This window comes from Trifolium pratense, linkage group LG4, assembly GCF_020283565.1.
Source record: "Trifolium pratense cultivar HEN17-A07 linkage group LG4, ARS_RC_1.1, whole genome shotgun sequence".
Classification (NCBI taxonomy): domain Eukaryota; kingdom Viridiplantae; phylum Streptophyta; class Magnoliopsida; order Fabales; family Fabaceae; genus Trifolium; species Trifolium pratense.
In genome coordinates, this window is record NC_060062.1 from 22,163,862 (window position 1) to 22,181,463 (window position 17,602).

General features: G+C 32.2%; 2 protein-coding genes across 6 annotated transcripts; both read right to left on the bottom strand.

The window, feature by feature from the left end:
- Nucleotides 1–4,975: 4,975 nt before the first annotated feature.
- Nucleotides 4,976–8,674, bottom strand: LOC123921665 (lysM domain receptor-like kinase 3). Of its 3 annotated transcripts, none has more exons than XM_045974303.1 (11): nt 7,688–8,674; nt 7,562–7,595; nt 7,222–7,382; nt 6,957–7,075; nt 6,694–6,783; nt 6,482–6,575; nt 6,219–6,370; nt 6,017–6,111; nt 5,764–5,926; nt 5,588–5,689; nt 4,976–5,500 (listed from the first exon to the last, which is right to left on the bottom strand). In XM_045974303.1, the coding sequence occupies exons 1-11, from the start codon at nt 8,319–8,321 to the stop codon at nt 5,315–5,317; spliced, it is 1,830 nt and encodes a 609-aa protein (XP_045830259.1). In that variant the 5' UTR covers nt 8,322–8,674; the 3' UTR covers nt 4,976–5,314. The 3 variants fall into 3 exon arrangements, 2 of the variants coding, with proteins under 2 accessions (XP_045830259.1, XP_045830258.1); XM_045974302.1 differs by having other exon boundaries at nt 6,957–7,096; nt 7,688–8,673; XR_006814141.1 differs by having other exon boundaries at nt 5,359–5,500; nt 5,588–5,679; nt 6,957–7,096.
- A 4,497-nt stretch (nt 8,675–13,171) lies between these two features.
- LOC123920651 (lysM domain receptor-like kinase 3) lies at nt 13,172–16,773 on the bottom strand. 3 transcript variants are annotated; one of them, XM_045972947.1, is made up of 11 exons: nt 16,029–16,769; nt 15,903–15,936; nt 15,563–15,723; nt 15,298–15,416; nt 15,035–15,124; nt 14,823–14,916; nt 14,560–14,711; nt 14,358–14,452; nt 14,105–14,267; nt 13,930–14,031; nt 13,172–13,842 (listed from the first exon to the last, which is right to left on the bottom strand). In XM_045972947.1, exons 1-11 carry the CDS (start codon nt 16,669–16,671, stop codon nt 13,657–13,659), a joined length of 1,839 nt encoding a protein of 612 aa, XP_045828903.1. In that variant the 5' UTR covers nt 16,672–16,769; the 3' UTR covers nt 13,172–13,656. The 3 variants fall into 3 exon arrangements, 2 of the variants coding, with proteins under 2 accessions (XP_045828903.1, XP_045828902.1); XM_045972946.1 differs by having other exon boundaries at nt 13,177–13,842; nt 15,298–15,437; nt 16,029–16,767; XR_006813739.1 differs by having other exon boundaries at nt 13,701–13,842; nt 13,930–14,021; nt 15,298–15,437; nt 16,029–16,773.
- Nucleotides 16,774–17,602: the final 829 nt, after the last annotated feature.

The following is a 17,602-nucleotide window of genomic DNA, read 5'->3' on the forward strand; positions in this document are numbered from 1 at the left end:
CGGGGAGAGAGATAACATTATGCAAATTTCATCATACCAATACTTTTACGAAGCAATAATAATAATAAGGTTTAATTAGTAAAATGGTCCCTTAAAGATATTTTTGGTTTCACATTGGTCCCTTAAAGAAAAAAAAAGGTCTGAATATGTCCCTTAAAGAAAAAAATGTCCGAATAGGTCCCTCAAAGACATATTCGTTAATCAGTTTTGTCACTAAAAAAAGGTCCGAATAGGTCCCTCAAAGACATATTCGTTAATCAGTTTGGTCCTATTCGGACCTTTTTTTTAGGGACAAAACTGATTAACGGAGATGTCTTTAAGGGACCTATTCGGACCTTTTTTTCTTTAAGGGACCTATTCAGACCTCTTTTTCTTTAAGGGATCAATCTGAAACAAAAAATGTATTTAAGAAACCATTTTACTAATTAAGCCTAATAATAATAACACGTAAATCAATTTTTGTCAATTTTACTCAAGGTTAGAGATGAAGAGAGATTGAAACTTTTTTGTTACGATTAATTTTATTTTTTTACTATTAAAATAGGCCCATATTTTAGTTAACACGCAAAAAAAAAGGGTTTGGTTGGTGAAAAAAATAATTTTGATTCAAAAATAACTTATAATTTTATATATGTTAAAAGACTCTTTTGGTAATTTACACATTAAAAAGTAATTTTGATTCAAATCATCCAAACAAAATTAAATATTGAGAATCACTTTTACATTGATATATCCAAACATAAATCAATTCTATTCAACTCACTTTTAACAAAATCAATTCTGTCAAACTCAATTTTACCGAACTCAATTCTAACCACCGCTAAACCAAACACACACTTAGAGTGTGAACTCAATTTACACTTTTACACTTTAACTAGTGTACCATATAAAAATGCGGTCACTATCTTATATCATATTTTAATTTGTCACTGGAGCGGTTGTGACATTATCGACCAATCACACACACTGTAAACATAGCTATACCGAATTGTTACTTTATTTGATATGACCAAGTTTACATTTATACTTGCAATAGTCATGTATCAAGGCTACAAGAGTTGATAAGTTTGACAGAAAATAGAAAATTAGGTGAACGAATGGTTCACACTTTAACTTGCGAACTGTGTTCCACTCAAAGTTATTTCATAGGAGATGAGAGGAGGGTGAAGAGGACAAATCAATTTGATTTTTATACGGTTCACATTCTTGAAAACAAATTTAGTTTGCAATTTGCTATCTAGAAAAAACGAACTTTCCCCCCAATTTTTACTATTTACTTCTACTTTTAGTTTTCTACACCGGGTAACAAACAAGTTTGGCCGTCAACATTTTATATCGAGTTTAAGATTGTATTTATCTCAATATGCTATGGTTCTTTTCTTTCCCTCCATCTTTCATAACTATTCATCTTGTTTTGTTTATATCATGTTATGTGATGCATGGGTGTGATTGATATCGTATGACCTAGCCTCCAAGCAAGAATGGTACTCAGACCATGTGTAGTGGTGTTGAATTTGGGGTATTGAATGAAGGTCAACATGTTGAAATCATTGGAGTGGGGGTGTTTAATGTGATGTGGAGGAGGGAGATGATGAATGAATTCAACAGGGAATTGATTCTCTCAAGTGTGATTTACACTTGAGAGAATAAAGTGTAATCTAACACCATCTAAATTCATTTTCTCTAAATTTTCATATGTTTCTCTCTCTTGATCAATGGTAACAAACCACACTTTATTCTCTCAAGTGTAAATTACACTTGAGAGAATCCATTCCCAATTCAACATGTTGAATATGCATAAAGGGTGCCACTTGTCAGCTGTTGATTGGTTCGCTAGATTTTTATGATTTTTATCCTTTGAACTCAATTATCTCATTGCAAATTAATTTTTTATTTTTTTACCAAAATTCGTGATTTTTTTTTGTCTACAAATAGAGACTTGGTTCATTTCATTTGGACACAGAAAAAAAAACCAAGTTTTTCACTATCTTAATCTATTATTATTTTTTTAATTAGTCTTTCTTTTGAAGTTTTAATCTTTTTTTAGTGAAATGGATCCCAACAATTCTTCTAATTATGCCAACAATTCTCAAAATCCCAACAATTCTCAAAATCCCAACAATTAAGTTAAGATGATTTGTATCGTATAATTTCATTAAATAAATTTTGTTTTTATTAAAAAAGACTAAAAAATAAATCGTTAAGTGTTAATTATTTTAATTTAATTTTAATCGATAATTGTAATTTTATGTAATTATAAAAACAAAAATATAAATTTAAATAAGAATATGAAATAAAAAGTGGTGGGGTAGAGTGTTGAATGAAAAAACTATTGGAGAGTGTAAAAGTTGAATAAGTGTTGAATGATTATGTGGAAGAAAGAGAAAATGATGTGAAGTGTTGGGAAGTGAAAAAGTGGTGTTAAATTTATTTTGCCATTGTATATGGTCTCACTAGTGTTGTGAAGTTCATAGAGACATTGTTTTTAATGTATATCATTGTTAGTGATGCTATTTAGTGTTGGGTTTGTTTAATCTATTTCTACGTACCGTTTAATTGATTTATGATGTTCTCACTTATTCTATGTATGTTTCTCTGTTTGTATACTTGTAATATGTACAGCGGAGCTTTAATCAGTTGTCGAGTCGTCGAAGTGTGTTTACTCAAGCAATAGCTTTGTTTTAGTATGGACTGCTGTGTGCATATTTAACTTGTGTGTATTGTAATTATGGGATTTGTACGACATTCAACTCCTTGACCAGTTGAGGTACCATCCACCCATTTTAACCTAACATGTTGATTGCTAAAAACAGTCAATTGGATTTTATGTTATTTTTCCCCATTATAAAGTGTCATTTCATATTTTTCGCATGTAACAACATCAAATTCACACAATCTACACAATTTAAATCAATCAAGAACTTAATAATGTTTCTAATTCATCTTTTAGTTTCGCACTTTCATATTTTCATATTAATTCAATTCAATTACCACTTTTAGTCCGATTAAGTTGTTACTGCTTTCTGATGTTGGTCCGATTGAGGACAGACCCGACTTATCAGATGGGTAAGTTCTCTGTGTCCTCGACTTATTAGTTTCTTCAAAATCATGTTGTTTCAACGACAATTGTTGAGAATGTAAGAATGGGTGAATGATATTGCTTCCAAAGTGAAATTAAAAAAGATAAATTGTCTTAATATTAAAATAGATAATTAATCTAATGTAAATAAATCATACAATTGTTGAGCAATAAAGTAATGAGTGACAAATACAAGAAGTAAATGAATCTAACATGAAGAGTGACAATTGAGATATTGAGGACTTCTTCCATATATAAACCTGAAAATTTTGAAGTATTATATTATTAGAGAAAACTTATACTAGTATTCCTTATGGAATAAAATAAAAGCAAAAAGGATTCACAATTAGAGCTATAGGAGTTAGTATTCCCTCCGATCCTTATTATAAAAAAAAATTTACTTTTTAAATTCATAGAATGTTGGATTAATCCAATCCGTGTCGAAGAGGAAGAATGGGAACCAAGCAACCCGGTTGATTGCCGTTACTACCATCAGCATCCACATTGATTTCGGCAATCCATTGAATGCACCAACCAAGTTGCCGAAGCAAGCAAGAAACTTGTGATTTGGATTCCGGTGATGTAACTGGGATGTCTTCTACGTAAAGAAGGGTGAAGGTAGAAAGAATGATAAAGAGGAGCACCCAGAAGAAGAACCATACTTTGAGGTCGGCGCAAAAGGCATTGCAAGCTCTGGTTTCCATGAAAGGAAACAGTTTGTGGAGATTTTCATAAGCACCTGCCAAATAGCCAAGAATATTACCGATGGCCATGAAGAAGGAGAACAAACCATTGAGTGGCAGGATCACCATTCCCGAAATTGGGCCGCAGAGCCATATCTTGGCGGCCCATTGATAGGGAACTCCCCCGAGCTGCACATAAGGTGTTAGCAAGGAAAGCTGGAGTGCCCACCCGAATTGGATGCCGGCTGCAATGAATGTCACTGCGGCCATCTTAAGGAGAGGAGTTCGTATCCATTGGAAAAGAGGAGTTTGAAGTAATTAAAAAAAATAGTGTATATGTTATTGAATGAAATTAATTTGTTCATACTTTTAAGTGTTACAAACTACTAGTTTAACTTCTCTATTTATATGCAATATGTAGTTTTTAATCGGTTTATTATATATAATTGAAAGTTAGGTATCTAGTCATGTTATTGTATTAGCTTAGAACAGCTATTAGTCTATTAATCCTACATTAGACTTTTTTTTTGTTTACTTCCCACATTAGACTTCTATTGTGGAAGAGGAAGAAAAATTGGTAGCATTAAATGGAATGTGACATATTTACAACACTCTATAAAGGACCCATTTATTAAGCTTTGGTTGTACCTAAAAGGAGCTGTGCTGATTTTGGGCATTTTAGGTCACTAGTAATGTGCCATATTTATTTATATAGTAGTTTTGAAAGCTATTAGTTTAACTTCTGATTTCGGTTCTATGTTCTAACTGCTAAATGCTAATAGCTGTAGGTAACTAACAATATTTATTGTTTTTCAGGTAATTTGTATTATGATGTTTATTATAACACTTTTTTTAAGTGGAATTATAACAATTTGGTTATTTTCCCAATCGTCAAACTTCTTGAAATTAAAATTCAGACAAGTCAAACAACTTTAATTTATTTTGTTGAAGCCAAATGTAAACAAATAGAAGGTTGTTGGTTGTACACCAAGTTGTTGCCATTACAGTTCCATTTGCACTCAAACCCAAAGGGTGAAAAAAAAAAGTTATGGTTAGGCTAGGCGCACCAAGCTTAATGAACCAGAGGTGTTCGCTGCTCTGTGAAACCAGCCTCACACAGTGCCCTCTTCTCTTGTCTAGGCCAGCATATTGCAGCTACCAACCCAGCTCAACAAACCATAGCCATGTTCGATCACTTTGATGCTCCCCCTCAGGTCAAAAGTTGGCGCTACCCAACTCAGCAAACTACTAGTGTATCAGACAGTTATATAGACTTGATAATGTTATATTCTATCCAATGTGGGATATAAAAAATGCTAAGACAAGTAAAGTAATTGATCCAAGATGGTATAGTTTTGCTGCTAGCTAACATTGGTCTAGACCAATCATACAATTTGGTTTCACATTTTCTAAGTAATTATAAACAGATCATATATACAAATTTCGATAAACCATCATCCACAGTATGTGATTTTTTCTGTTCTTCATCTCTTATAATAAGCTTTACAACCAGCGCATAATAGAGTAGTATTAAGTTATTAACTATTAAGTTTCACATTGGAAATTCTTTTGAATTTGAGTCATGCTCCATAGTAAGACTCAATGATGCACTGTCTGCCCTACTACCATCATAATCATAAATTGTTGAATTTAGTGTCATAAGAGAAACCACAACAGATCTCATTGTTGGACGTCGTTTCGGATCTCGGTTTATGCAAGCCTTGGCAAGCCGTGCCATCTGCCAGTGGAAAAAACAGGTAAAGCTTGTCTGATAGTACAGAAATCAGAAATGCAAAAATGTTTATGATTCATACATAGTGTATACCTTGTTGATGGAATCAATTGAATAGTTTTCTCCTAGCCTTGGATCCACCAGTTTTCTTAGACCTTCTATATGATCTCCCTCTTGATCAATAACTTCATCAAACTGACATACATATCAGTTAAAAAAAAAACACAATATATGAACATATGTATAAGTACTAATTAACAATCAATTACCAATGCTACAAGGCTCTTGTATTCATCAATAGATTCATTGGTCTTAAACTCAAACTCAGTTGTATCAATCTTGATCACAGCTGTTTTAGCAGAAATTAGTTCATAAAGAACAACTCCAAAAGCATATACATCTATCTTGCGAGAAATACGTCCATATACATTTCTGCAAAAAAGTAAATGGTAGAATTAAACTAAGTCCTAAGAATAAGATAGCCATATTAACTACATAAAAGAGAAGTAGAGTTCATCATACTCAGGTGGCATGTAACCAAATGTGCCTGCAATGTGATCGGTTTTATCGGTTGAACTTGCAACATCAGTCAGCTTGGTTAATCCAAAATCTGCAACCTGTAATAATAGGAATAATATAAGATCTCACTCTCACACAATTATCTCAAGAAGAAAAATAGTACCAACTAAGAATCTTTCACAAAATTATCGAGGCATAACTATACCTTCGCAGTGAAGTTTTCATTTAACAAAATGTTATCTGATTTAATGTCGCGATGGATGTATACAGGCACCGAATGATCATGAATATACTCGAGTCCTCTCGCAACATCAAGAGCAATTTGCACCCTTGTAGACCATGTCATCGGTTCTTTCGCTGCAAACAGTATTCACATTAATGCAACATCACTATGAAAATAGATAAGCTTATCAAAAAAAAAAAAAAAACTATGAAAATAGATAACTCTTCGTGTGTTTATAATATAACCTGAATTATGTAGATGTTGGCTTAAGTTTCCATTGTCTATGTATTCATAAACAAGGAATAGAGATCCCTCAACACAATATCCAATCAAGTGTACCTATTTGGACATAACAATAGATAGATATAGATTACAAAATAACTCAAGTTTATAAAGCACTAATCACTTATATAAAGTAAAAACTAAAACAAAATTTGTTTTACGCTTGAAAACTCACCAGGTTCCAGTGATGGACACTTGTTAAGACTTTGAGTTCAGCAAGAAATTCTCTTGTTGCTTGAATTTTCATCTTTTTTATTGCAGTTTTCTGCGTAATTGAAAACAACCAACTTAATAAGAAAACAATTGTTATAAGTTAAAGTAACACTAACGATCATTTTACAACCATCTCCGAGGGAATTTGAACTCCATCCCTTTAGACTGTAAGGCCAGACTCTTACCAAATGAATGCAAGGTAAATTGGTGTCAATGATTACAAACCTTGCCTCTCAGCTCTCCATAGTAGACCTCGCCAAAACCACCTTGACCAATTTTGTTAGCCAAACTGAAGTTATCAGTAGCATTGGCTAGTTCTTTGTACGAAAACTCGGGTGATTTGTCTACCACAATGAATTTAGCTCCTGTTTCACCATTAGTATTTTTATTAACTGTTAAAACTAACTTTTTCGATTCTTATACTTATATTTGGTCAGGAATGGAATAGTTAATAACAACATAGAATATGAATACAAAAATATAACACTACCATCTTGAGATGAACAGGCGATAGAAGTTTCAGGAAATTTAGTTTTCTCTTCTTCCTTCTTTCGGAAGTATCTGACATATATACAGATAACTAATACTAATAAAAGTCCAAGTATTCCTGCTATTGTTATACCAACAGCTGCACCTTTAGCAAGACCTGTTTATATAGAACCAAATTAAAACCCATACGAGACATTCACCTTCTTTTACATTCGCATATTTTTTGTGAAAAAGCATCAAGCATGTTCATTAGAAGGCAAACCTGTTCTGCAAGAGCGAAAAAAGGAAGTTAGAAAGATAGAACCAAACATGAAGCAATACTTGCAATTCAAGTTACCTACCTAGGATACAAGGGAACATAATCTCCATTTTGATCTGCAAATTATAAAAATAAATAAATAAAAGGGTAACTTAATCATTGAATATAAAAGGATGATGTATGAAATCAAAAACGAGAACATACATACCTCTTCCTGGAATGAACACAATCCCACTACCTTTGCTAAAATTGACACCAGAATTGAAACTCTGTATCACCCCTTCATCAAGTTCAGAATCACTTGCAATCTTTTGAAGATTATCCCTAGCCCTTAGCGGATAAGTAATAAACAAGCCATAATCTTTTGAAATCTGACTATTCCCACAAGAACAATTTACAGTAACATTAACCTTAGCCTTAACAGGTATATGATTTGGATCATAACTATTGAACTTTTTCAAAACCTCAACAGTTGTCAAACTTGCATAATAAGTATTCGCAATCAAATCGTAAGTATCTCCTTCAGAAGAAGAATACTCAAACACATGACCGAGAAATTCGCCTCCAATACATTCACATGGGAATGGAATGTTGATTCTAAAATATGAAAATACATTATCATTACTAAATACTATGTCTTTATTATAGCTCATTATAACTTTAGGAGAATTTTTAACAATCTTTGATTGCATAAATGTTGTTATATTTGGGAGTTGTACTAAAGGCATGATATAGTATGAAGCTAAAGCTACATCACACCCTTTCACACACTTTGATTCAACATTGAAAATAACACAATGCAGAAATAGAATCAACAATATGAACTTATTTTTGAGCTTCATTGAATCAATAAGTGAGAGAAATCAAGAAGCATAAAAAGAAATTAACTCAAATCAGAAAAAATAAAATAAAATAGATTCTTATGTAGTACAATTTTTTCTTTCTTGAAAGTAATGTCACACATTCTATTGAATTTTTAATATATAGAAAATGACTCTAACTCAACTCTCAATTTTCTATGCACACGATTTTGCACTTATGATCAGAACAGACATGCATGATTGGATATTATTGACTGTTTCAAAGAGAATGTGGAGGGAACAATGTAAGGGTTGACATGTTATTAATTCATGTACTGAAAATATCAATGAATGTTCTTTGTATAATTTATACCAAGTACATTTAATTGGTTTTTGTAAAGACTAAAGAGTACTCTTAAGTTTACTTTATATACAAGTTTTCACTTTGAGTCTATGTAAAAGTTGTTTGATTTTAGCATGTCAAATATAGGAAAATTTGTTTTTGGTCATTGTTTTGTTTTAGTCATAGTAAATTTTGTCCATGTTGACATTATTTCTTATATGATATCATCTATATATTTCAGGAAATTACTATGATCCACATAGTAAACAAACTATATGGGTGTGATTGGATTGACTTATTTTTCAGTTTATGCGAAATAATTTATGCTAATATATAAATTTTTATTGATGTAGCAAAGTTGGCTGTGTGTATCGAAGATGAAGTTGCGCGTCGGAAAGGTAGGTTCGCGACAGGATTGTTTCAAGTTTTGCATCCTATGTCAGTTAGACTATTATTATACATTTCCGAATAGGGAATCGGCTCACGAATCCAACTTGCTACTATGATGTGACATATGGGCTTGTTAAGCCATCCGAGTTCTTTTCAATCCCGAAAACAACATTTAATATTTTTAGCATAATTTTAGCAATTTTTTGTTTTATTTCTATTTTGAATATTTATCACGTCAGAGTTTCGGTTTAGTATTTAAATAATTTTGTGTTGTAGTCGTAAGGACTATCTTTAATCAATTAATAAAATTCGATATTTTTTTTTTTTGTGTGTGAATTCCATAGCTTTATTTCGTAGGTTTTTGTTTTACAAATTTATATTTTCGTTCTAGACTTAACGCTTGTTAATCCTTGCATTTCCAATTGCATTAGTTTTTATGTATTATTCATATTTTTAACTTTTTATGAGAGGTCATTGAAAATATGTTGACAAACATTTTTATAGGGACTAAAATTACTATTAAAATTATTTAGGGACTAAATTTAAAAGGTCGCATATTTGTAATGACTAAAAAAATATTTAAGCCTTAATTATTTTTAGTTACAATAGTACGAAGTTTTCACCGTTGTTCAGAGATGAACCTCTAACAACCAATCTATTTAAGGGCTCAACTTCTTACGACTTAAACTAATTCATCGTTAGTAAAATTATGTAAGAAACTATAATAATATAAAAACTTAAATAACACAAATCTGATTCGGCATGCCGATCACATTGTTTATTCATTGAGACAACAACTTAAATGTGAATTATTTTGGATGTATTATGAACAATACTACTATTTGTTGCATCCAAAGGGGATTGAAAATGTTAATAATTACTACTAAGATTTGTTTAATCCTTTGTATTAGTAATAGCAACCCTGTCGGTAGCTGTGCAACCACTTCACATTGTGTCCTCTCATAACTTCAACAATCAAACACAATATTTTAAATTTTTAATTCTAAGCCACGCCTATGCAAATTCTCCTTAGTTGACTTCACTATCATAAAAATCAAAATGGAATCTATTTGACAATACCAGTTGCATCTTTCAATTTTAAATTATTTAATATTTCCATTTGAAATTTTATATATAACATAATTAGAAACAAGTGATAACTTTGTTTAGAGATACAATTCTTCAATAAGATCGTGACAACCGATAATTATTACTATTTTTTATTTCAGCATCGGTATCTGCTGGTCTATGGACCGTATAATCTGGTTCGAGAGTCAGTTCTGTAATCAAATGATTTCAACCTCCTCTCAATCACAGTTGCGGTGAATCGAACAATGATCCTTTCTATCAAGTGTAGATTTTACCCAAAAGATTTTTTAACCGGAACAAAATCAACAATATTTTGATGTCATGAGTAGCTTTATCAACATTAATTGGAACACAAAATTCCTAAAAATTGTGCATTTTTTCGATTCTAAATGACAGGATGGATTCTCATAATCTGTTGGATTCTAAAATTCGAAGTCCATATGTTAAAATCCAAAAGGATATCAATATAATGTATCACAAGTGGTAGATATTTGGGGTCTTTGGTTGATGCATACGGAGAATTATTTGTTGGAAGAGGTTAACCCATTCAATTATCTCGAGATGATTAGTCTCTACAATTGCACGTAGAGGTACCCAAAAATATAATAATTTGGGAGGCGAGGAGAGAGATAACATTATGCAAATTTCATCATACCAATACTTTTACGAAGCAATAATAATAATAATAATAATAATAATAATAATAATAATAATAATAAGGCTTAATCAGTAAAATAGTCCCTTAAATATATTTTTGGTTTCACATTGGTCCCTTAAAAAAAAGGTCTGAATAGGTTCCTTAAAGAAAAAAAGGTCCGAATAGGTCCTTAAAAACATATTCGTTAATCAGTTTGGTCATATTCAGACCTTTTTTTAGGGACAAAACTGATTAACAGAGATTTTTTTTTTTCTTTAAGGGACCTATTCGGACCTTTTTTTCTTTAAGGGATCAATCTGAAACAAAAAATGTCTTTAAGGAATCATTTTACTAATTAAGCCTAATAATAATAACATGTAAATCAATTTTTGTCAATTTTACTCAAGGTTAGAGATGAAGAGAGATTGGAACTTTTTTGTTACGATTAATTTTATTTTTTTACTATAAAAATAGGCCCATATTTTAGTTAACACGCAAAAAAAAAAGGGTTTGGTTGGTGAAAAAAAATAACTTTGATTAAAAAATAACTTATAATTTTATATATGTTAAAAGAACCTTTTGGTAGTTTACACATTAAAAAGTAATTTTGATTCAAATAATCCAAACAAAATCAAATATTGAGAATCACTTTTACATTGATATATCCAAACATAAATCAATTCTATTCAACTCACTTTTAACAAAATCAATTCAGTCAAACTCTATTTTACCGAACTCAATTATAACCACCGCTAAACCAAACACACACTTAGAGTGCGAACTCAATTTACACTTTTACACTTTAACTAGTGTACCATATAAAAATGCGGTCACTATCTTATATCATATTTTAATTTGTTACTGGAGCGGTTGTGACATTATCGACCAATCACACACACTGTAAACATAGCTATACCAAATTGTTACTTGATTTGATATGACCAAGTTTACATTTATACTTGCAATAGTCATGTATCAAGACTACAAGAGTTGATAAGTTTGACAGAAAATAGAAAATTAGGTGAACGAATGGTTCACACTTTAACTTACGAACTGTGTTCCACTCAAAGTTATTTCATAGGAGATGAGAAAAGGGTGAAAAGGACAAAACAATTTGATTTTTATACGGTTCACATTCTTAAAAACAAACTTAGTTTGCAATTTGCTATCTAGAAAAAACGAACTTTCCCCCTAATTTTTACTATTTACACACTCATTTTTTAAGTAACGAGAAAAATAAATTTAAAATATCAAGGAATGCACATGTATGCCTATATACGAAAAGTGAAACTCTAAATGTAAAGTACTCCAGATCTAAAGGTGTTGTTATGTCTTGTACTTTGTTCTCTACTTTTAGTTTTCTACACCAGGTAACAAACAAGTTTGGCCGTCAACATTTTATATCGAGTTTAAGATTGTATTTATCTCAATTCTCAATATGCTAAGATTGTATTAAAATAGATTTAGTTATGATTTTAGTAAAAGCTGTAGTTCTTTTCATTTTATTTTTGACATCGCAAAGATACTGTTTTTACATTTAGCGGCCTTTCAAAAAAAAAAAAAAAACTTATGTAAAAAGCTTAAAAAATACTTGGTTTAAATGCAGTTTTACCCCCCTTATTTTGAAAAATGCGGAATTTTACCCCCCCTATTTTAAAATGCGGAATTTTACCCCCCTATTTTAACATGAATTTTTATAAGTTGTATTTATAATTGAAAGTTAGGTATCTAGTCATGTTATTGTATTAGCTTAGAACAGCTATTAGTCTATTAATCCTACATTAGACTTTTTTTTTGTTTACTTCCCACATTAGACTTCTATTGTGGAAGAGGAAGAAAAATTGGTAGCATTAAATGGAATGTGACATATTTACAACACTCTATAAAGGACCCATTTATTAAGCTTTGGTTGTACCTGAAAGGAGCTGTGCTGATTTTGGGCATTTTAGGTCACTAGTAATGTGCCATATTTATTTATATAGTAGTTTTGAAAGCTATTAGTTTAACTTCTGATTTCGGTTCTATGTTCTAACTGCTAAATGCTAATAGCTGTAGGTAACTAACAATTTTTATTGTTTTTCAGGTAATTTGTATTATGATGTTTATTATAACACTTTTTTTTAAGTGGAATTATAACAATTTGGTTATTTTCCCAATCGTCAAACTTCTTGAAATTAAAATTCAGACAAATCAAACAACTTTAATTTATTTTGTTGAAGCCAGATGTAAACAAATAGAAGGTTGTTGGTTGTACACCAAGTTGTTGCCATTACAGTTCCATTTGCACTCAAACCCAAAGGGTGAAAAAAAAAAAAAAAAAGTTATGGTTCATAGGCTAGGCTCACCAAGCTTAATGGGCTGAAAGTGCTACAGCCTGTTATCCCTCCACCGTCAAGAGCCAGAGGTGTTCGCTGCTCTGTGAAACCAGCCTCACGCAGTGCCCTCTTGTCTAGGAACAAAGAGACCCAAGCTTTGGCCCAAGCTTTGCCAACTTGGAGCGTGCAGGCCAGCATATTGCAGCTACCAACCCAGCTCAACAAACCATAGCCATGTTTGATCACTTTGATGCTCCCCCTCGGGTCAAAAGTTGGCGCTACCCAACTCAGCAAACTGTCTAGTGTATCAGACAGTTATATAGACTTGATAATGTTATATTCTATCCAATGTGGGATATAAAAATGCTAAGACAAGTAAAGTAATTGATCCAAGATGGGTATAGTTTTGCTGCTACCTAACATTGGTCTAGACCAATCATACAATTTGGTTTCACATTTTCTAAGTAATTATAAACAGATCATATATACAAATTTCGATAAACCATCATCCACAGTATGTGATTTTTTCTGTTCTTCATCTCTTATAATAAGCTTTACAACCAGCGCATAATAGAGTAGTATTAAGTTATTAACTATTAAGTTTCACATTGGAAATTCTTTTGAATTTGAGTCATGCTCCATAGTAAGACTCAATGATGCACTGTCTGCCCTACTACCATCATAATCATAAATTGTTGAATTTAGTGTCATAAGAGAAACCACAACAGATCTCATTGTTGGACGTCGTTTCGGATCTCGGTTTATGCAAGCCTTGGCAAGCCGTGCCATCTGCCAGTGGAAAAAACAGGTAAAGCTTGTCTGATAGTACAGAAATCAGAAATGCAAAAATGTTTATGATTCATACATAGTGTATACCTTGTTGATGGAATCAATTGAATAGTTTTCTCCTAGCCTTGGATCCACCAGTTTTCTTAGACCTTCTATATGATCTCCCTCTTGATCAATAACTTCATCAAACTGACATACATATCAGTTAAAAAAAAACACAATATATGAACATATGTATAAGTACTAATTAACAATCAATTACCAATGCTACAAGGCTCTTGTATTCATCAATAGATTCATTGGTCTTAAACTCAAACTCAGTTGTATCAACCTTGATCACAGCTGTTTTAGCAGAAATTAGTTCATAAAGAACAACTCCAAAAGCATATACATCTATCTTGCGAGAAATACGTCCATATACATTTCTGCAAAAAAGTAAATGGTAGAATTAAACTAAGGCCTAAGAATAAGATAGCCATATTAACTACATAAAAGAGAAGTAGAGTTCATCATACTCAGGTGGCATGTAACCAAATGTGCCTGCAATGTGATCGGTTTTATCGGTTGAACTTGCAACATCAGTCAGCTTGGTTAATCCAAAATCTGCAACCTGTAATAATAGGAATAATATAAGATCTCACTCTCACACAATTATCTCAAGAAGAAAAATAGTACCAACTAAGAATCTTTCACAAAATTATCGAGGCATAACTATACCTTCGCAGTGAAGTTTTCATTTAACAAAATGTTATCTGATTTAATGTCGCGATGGATGTATACAGGCACCGAATGATCATGAATATACTCGAGTCCTCTCGCAACATCAAGAGCAATTTGCACCCTTGTAGACCATGTCATCGGTTCTTTCGCTGCAAACAGTATTCACATTAATGCAACATCACTATGAAAATAGATAAGCTTATCAAAAAAAAAAAAAAAACTATGAAAATAGATAACTCTTCGTGTGTTTATAATATAACCTGAATTATGTAGATGTTGGCTTAAGTTTCCATTGTCTATGTATTCATAAACAAGGAATAGAGATCCCTCAACACAATATCCAATCAAGTGTACCTATTTGGACATAACAATAGATAGATATAGATTACAAAATAACTCAAGTTTATAAAGCACTAATCACTTATATAAAGTAAAAACTAAAACAAAATTTGTTTTACGCTTGAAAACTCACCAGGTTCCAGTGATGGACACTTGTTAAGACTTTGAGTTCAGCAAGAAATTCTCTTGTTGCTTGAATTTTCATCTTTTTTATTGCAGTTTTCTGCGTAATTGAAAACAACCAACTTAATAAGAAAACAATTGTTATAAGTTAAAGTAACACTAACGATCATTTTACAACCATCTCCGAGGGAATTTGAACTCCATCCCTTTAGACTGTAAGGCCAGACTCTTACCAAATGAATGCAAGGTAAATTGGTGTCAATGATTACAAACCTTGCCTCTCAGCTCTCCATAGTAGACCTCGCCAAAACCACCTTGACCAATTTTGTTAGCCAAACTGAAGTTATCAGTAGCATTGGCTAGTTCTTTGTACGAAAACTCGGGTGATTTGTCTACCACAATGAATTTAGCTCCTGTTTCACCATTAGTATTTTTATTAACTGTTAAAACTAACTTTTTCGATTCTTATACTTATATTTGGTCAGGAATGGAATAGTTAATAACAACATAGAATATGAATACAAAAATATAACACTACCATCTTGAGATGAACAGGCGATAGAAGTTTCAGGAAATTTAGTTTTCTCTTCTTCCTTCTTTCGGAAGTATCTGACATATATACAGATAACTAATACTAATAAAAGTCCAAGTATTCCTGCTATTGTTATACCAACAGCTGCACCTTTAGCAAGACCTGTTTATATAGAACCAAATTAAAACCCATACGAGACATTCACCTTCTTTTACATTCGCATATTTTTTGTGAAAAAGCATCAAGCATGTTCATTAGAAGGCAAACCTGTTCTGCAAGAGCGAAAAAAGGAAGTTAGAAAGATAGAACCAAACATGAAGCAATACTTGCAATTCAAGTTACCTACCTAGGATACAAGGGAACATAATCTCCATTTTGATCTGCAAATTATAAAAATAAATAAATAAAAGGGTAACTTAATCATTGAATATAAAAGGATGATGAATGAAATCGAAAACGAGAACATACATACCTCTTCCTGGAATGAACACAATCCCACTACCTTTGCTGAAATTGACACCAGAATTGAAACTCTGTATCACCCCTTCATCAAGTTTAGAATCACTTGCAATCTTTTGAAGAGTATCACTAGCCCTTAGTGGATAGGTAATAAACAAGCCATAATCTTTTGAAATCTGACTATTCCCACAAGAACAATTGACAGTAACATTAACCTTAGCTTTAACAGGTATATGATTTAGATCATAACTGTTAAACTTTTTCAAAACCTCAACACTTGTCAAACTTGCATAATAAGTATTTGCAATCAAATCATAAGTATCTCCTTCCTTTGCTGTGTATTCAAACACATGGCCTAAAAATTCACCTTCAATACATTCACATGGGAATGGAATATTGATTCTAAAAAATGAAAAAATATTAGCATGATTGGTTACTAAGATTTTATTGTATCTATTTAAAATATCAGAAGAATTATTGGTAACAATCTTTGATTGCATGAAGCCTGTTATAATTTGGAATTTAAATGCAGGCATGACATAGTAAGAAGCTAAAGCTATATCACACCCTTTCAGACACTTGGATTCTACTTTCAGTAAAACACAATCCAAAAACATAAAGAACAATAGTAAGACTAACACATTTTTGAGTTTCATTGAATTAATATGAGAGAGAGAGAGAGAGAGAGAGAGAGAGAGAGAAGTAGAAAAAGAAATTAACTCAAATCAATAAAACATTAATTCATTCATATATGTAGTGTAGTACATTAATTTTTTATTTTTTTGAAAGTAATGTCATGCATGATTCTTAGTAACGATTGGCTATTATAAAAAAAATAAAAAATAAAAAGAATAGGGGTTGACATGTCAATAATTCAAATACTGAAAATGTCAATGAATGCGGGTTAAGTTTTGAAGGACTAGGTCTAAATGTCAATGAACTTTCATTTGTAGTTGTGTATATGTGTGAGTTACAGGCCCCCCAAACTTACGAAAAGACCCTTATAGTTTCAGATCGTATCTTCCAAAATGTTTATATTGACTTCTTTTGGATCTATCTTCCGAAATACATGGAGATTTTGGATTGTACAATCCAAATCAAACTAGATCCAAAATCAGGGGTATTTTTGGGGGGCTTGACAGCAACACTGGGGGGGTTCTAAAGAGCAATTTTCAAAAAATGATGACCATCCAAAGGCTAGGCCCACCAGGCTTAGTGGGCTGGTAGTGCAGCAGCCTCTGTTATCCCTCCACTGTTGGGAGCCAGAGGTGTTCGCTGCTCTGTGAAACCAGCCTAACGCAGTGCCCTCTTGTCTAGGAAACGAGAGACCCAAACCTTCGCCCAAGTCTCATTGGTCCAACTTTCAACTTGGAGCAGGCAGGCAAATGTACTTAAAATACACAGATGCAGACCGCAATTTAAAACCTTGGCTGGCGCATCAGCAATATTGCGGCCGCAATTGCGGATGCAAACCGCAATTTAAAACCTTGGCTGGCGCTACCCAACTCAGCGAACAGTCTAGTATGTCAAACACTTATATACACTTGATAGTGTTATATTCTATCCAATGTGGGACATAAAAATATT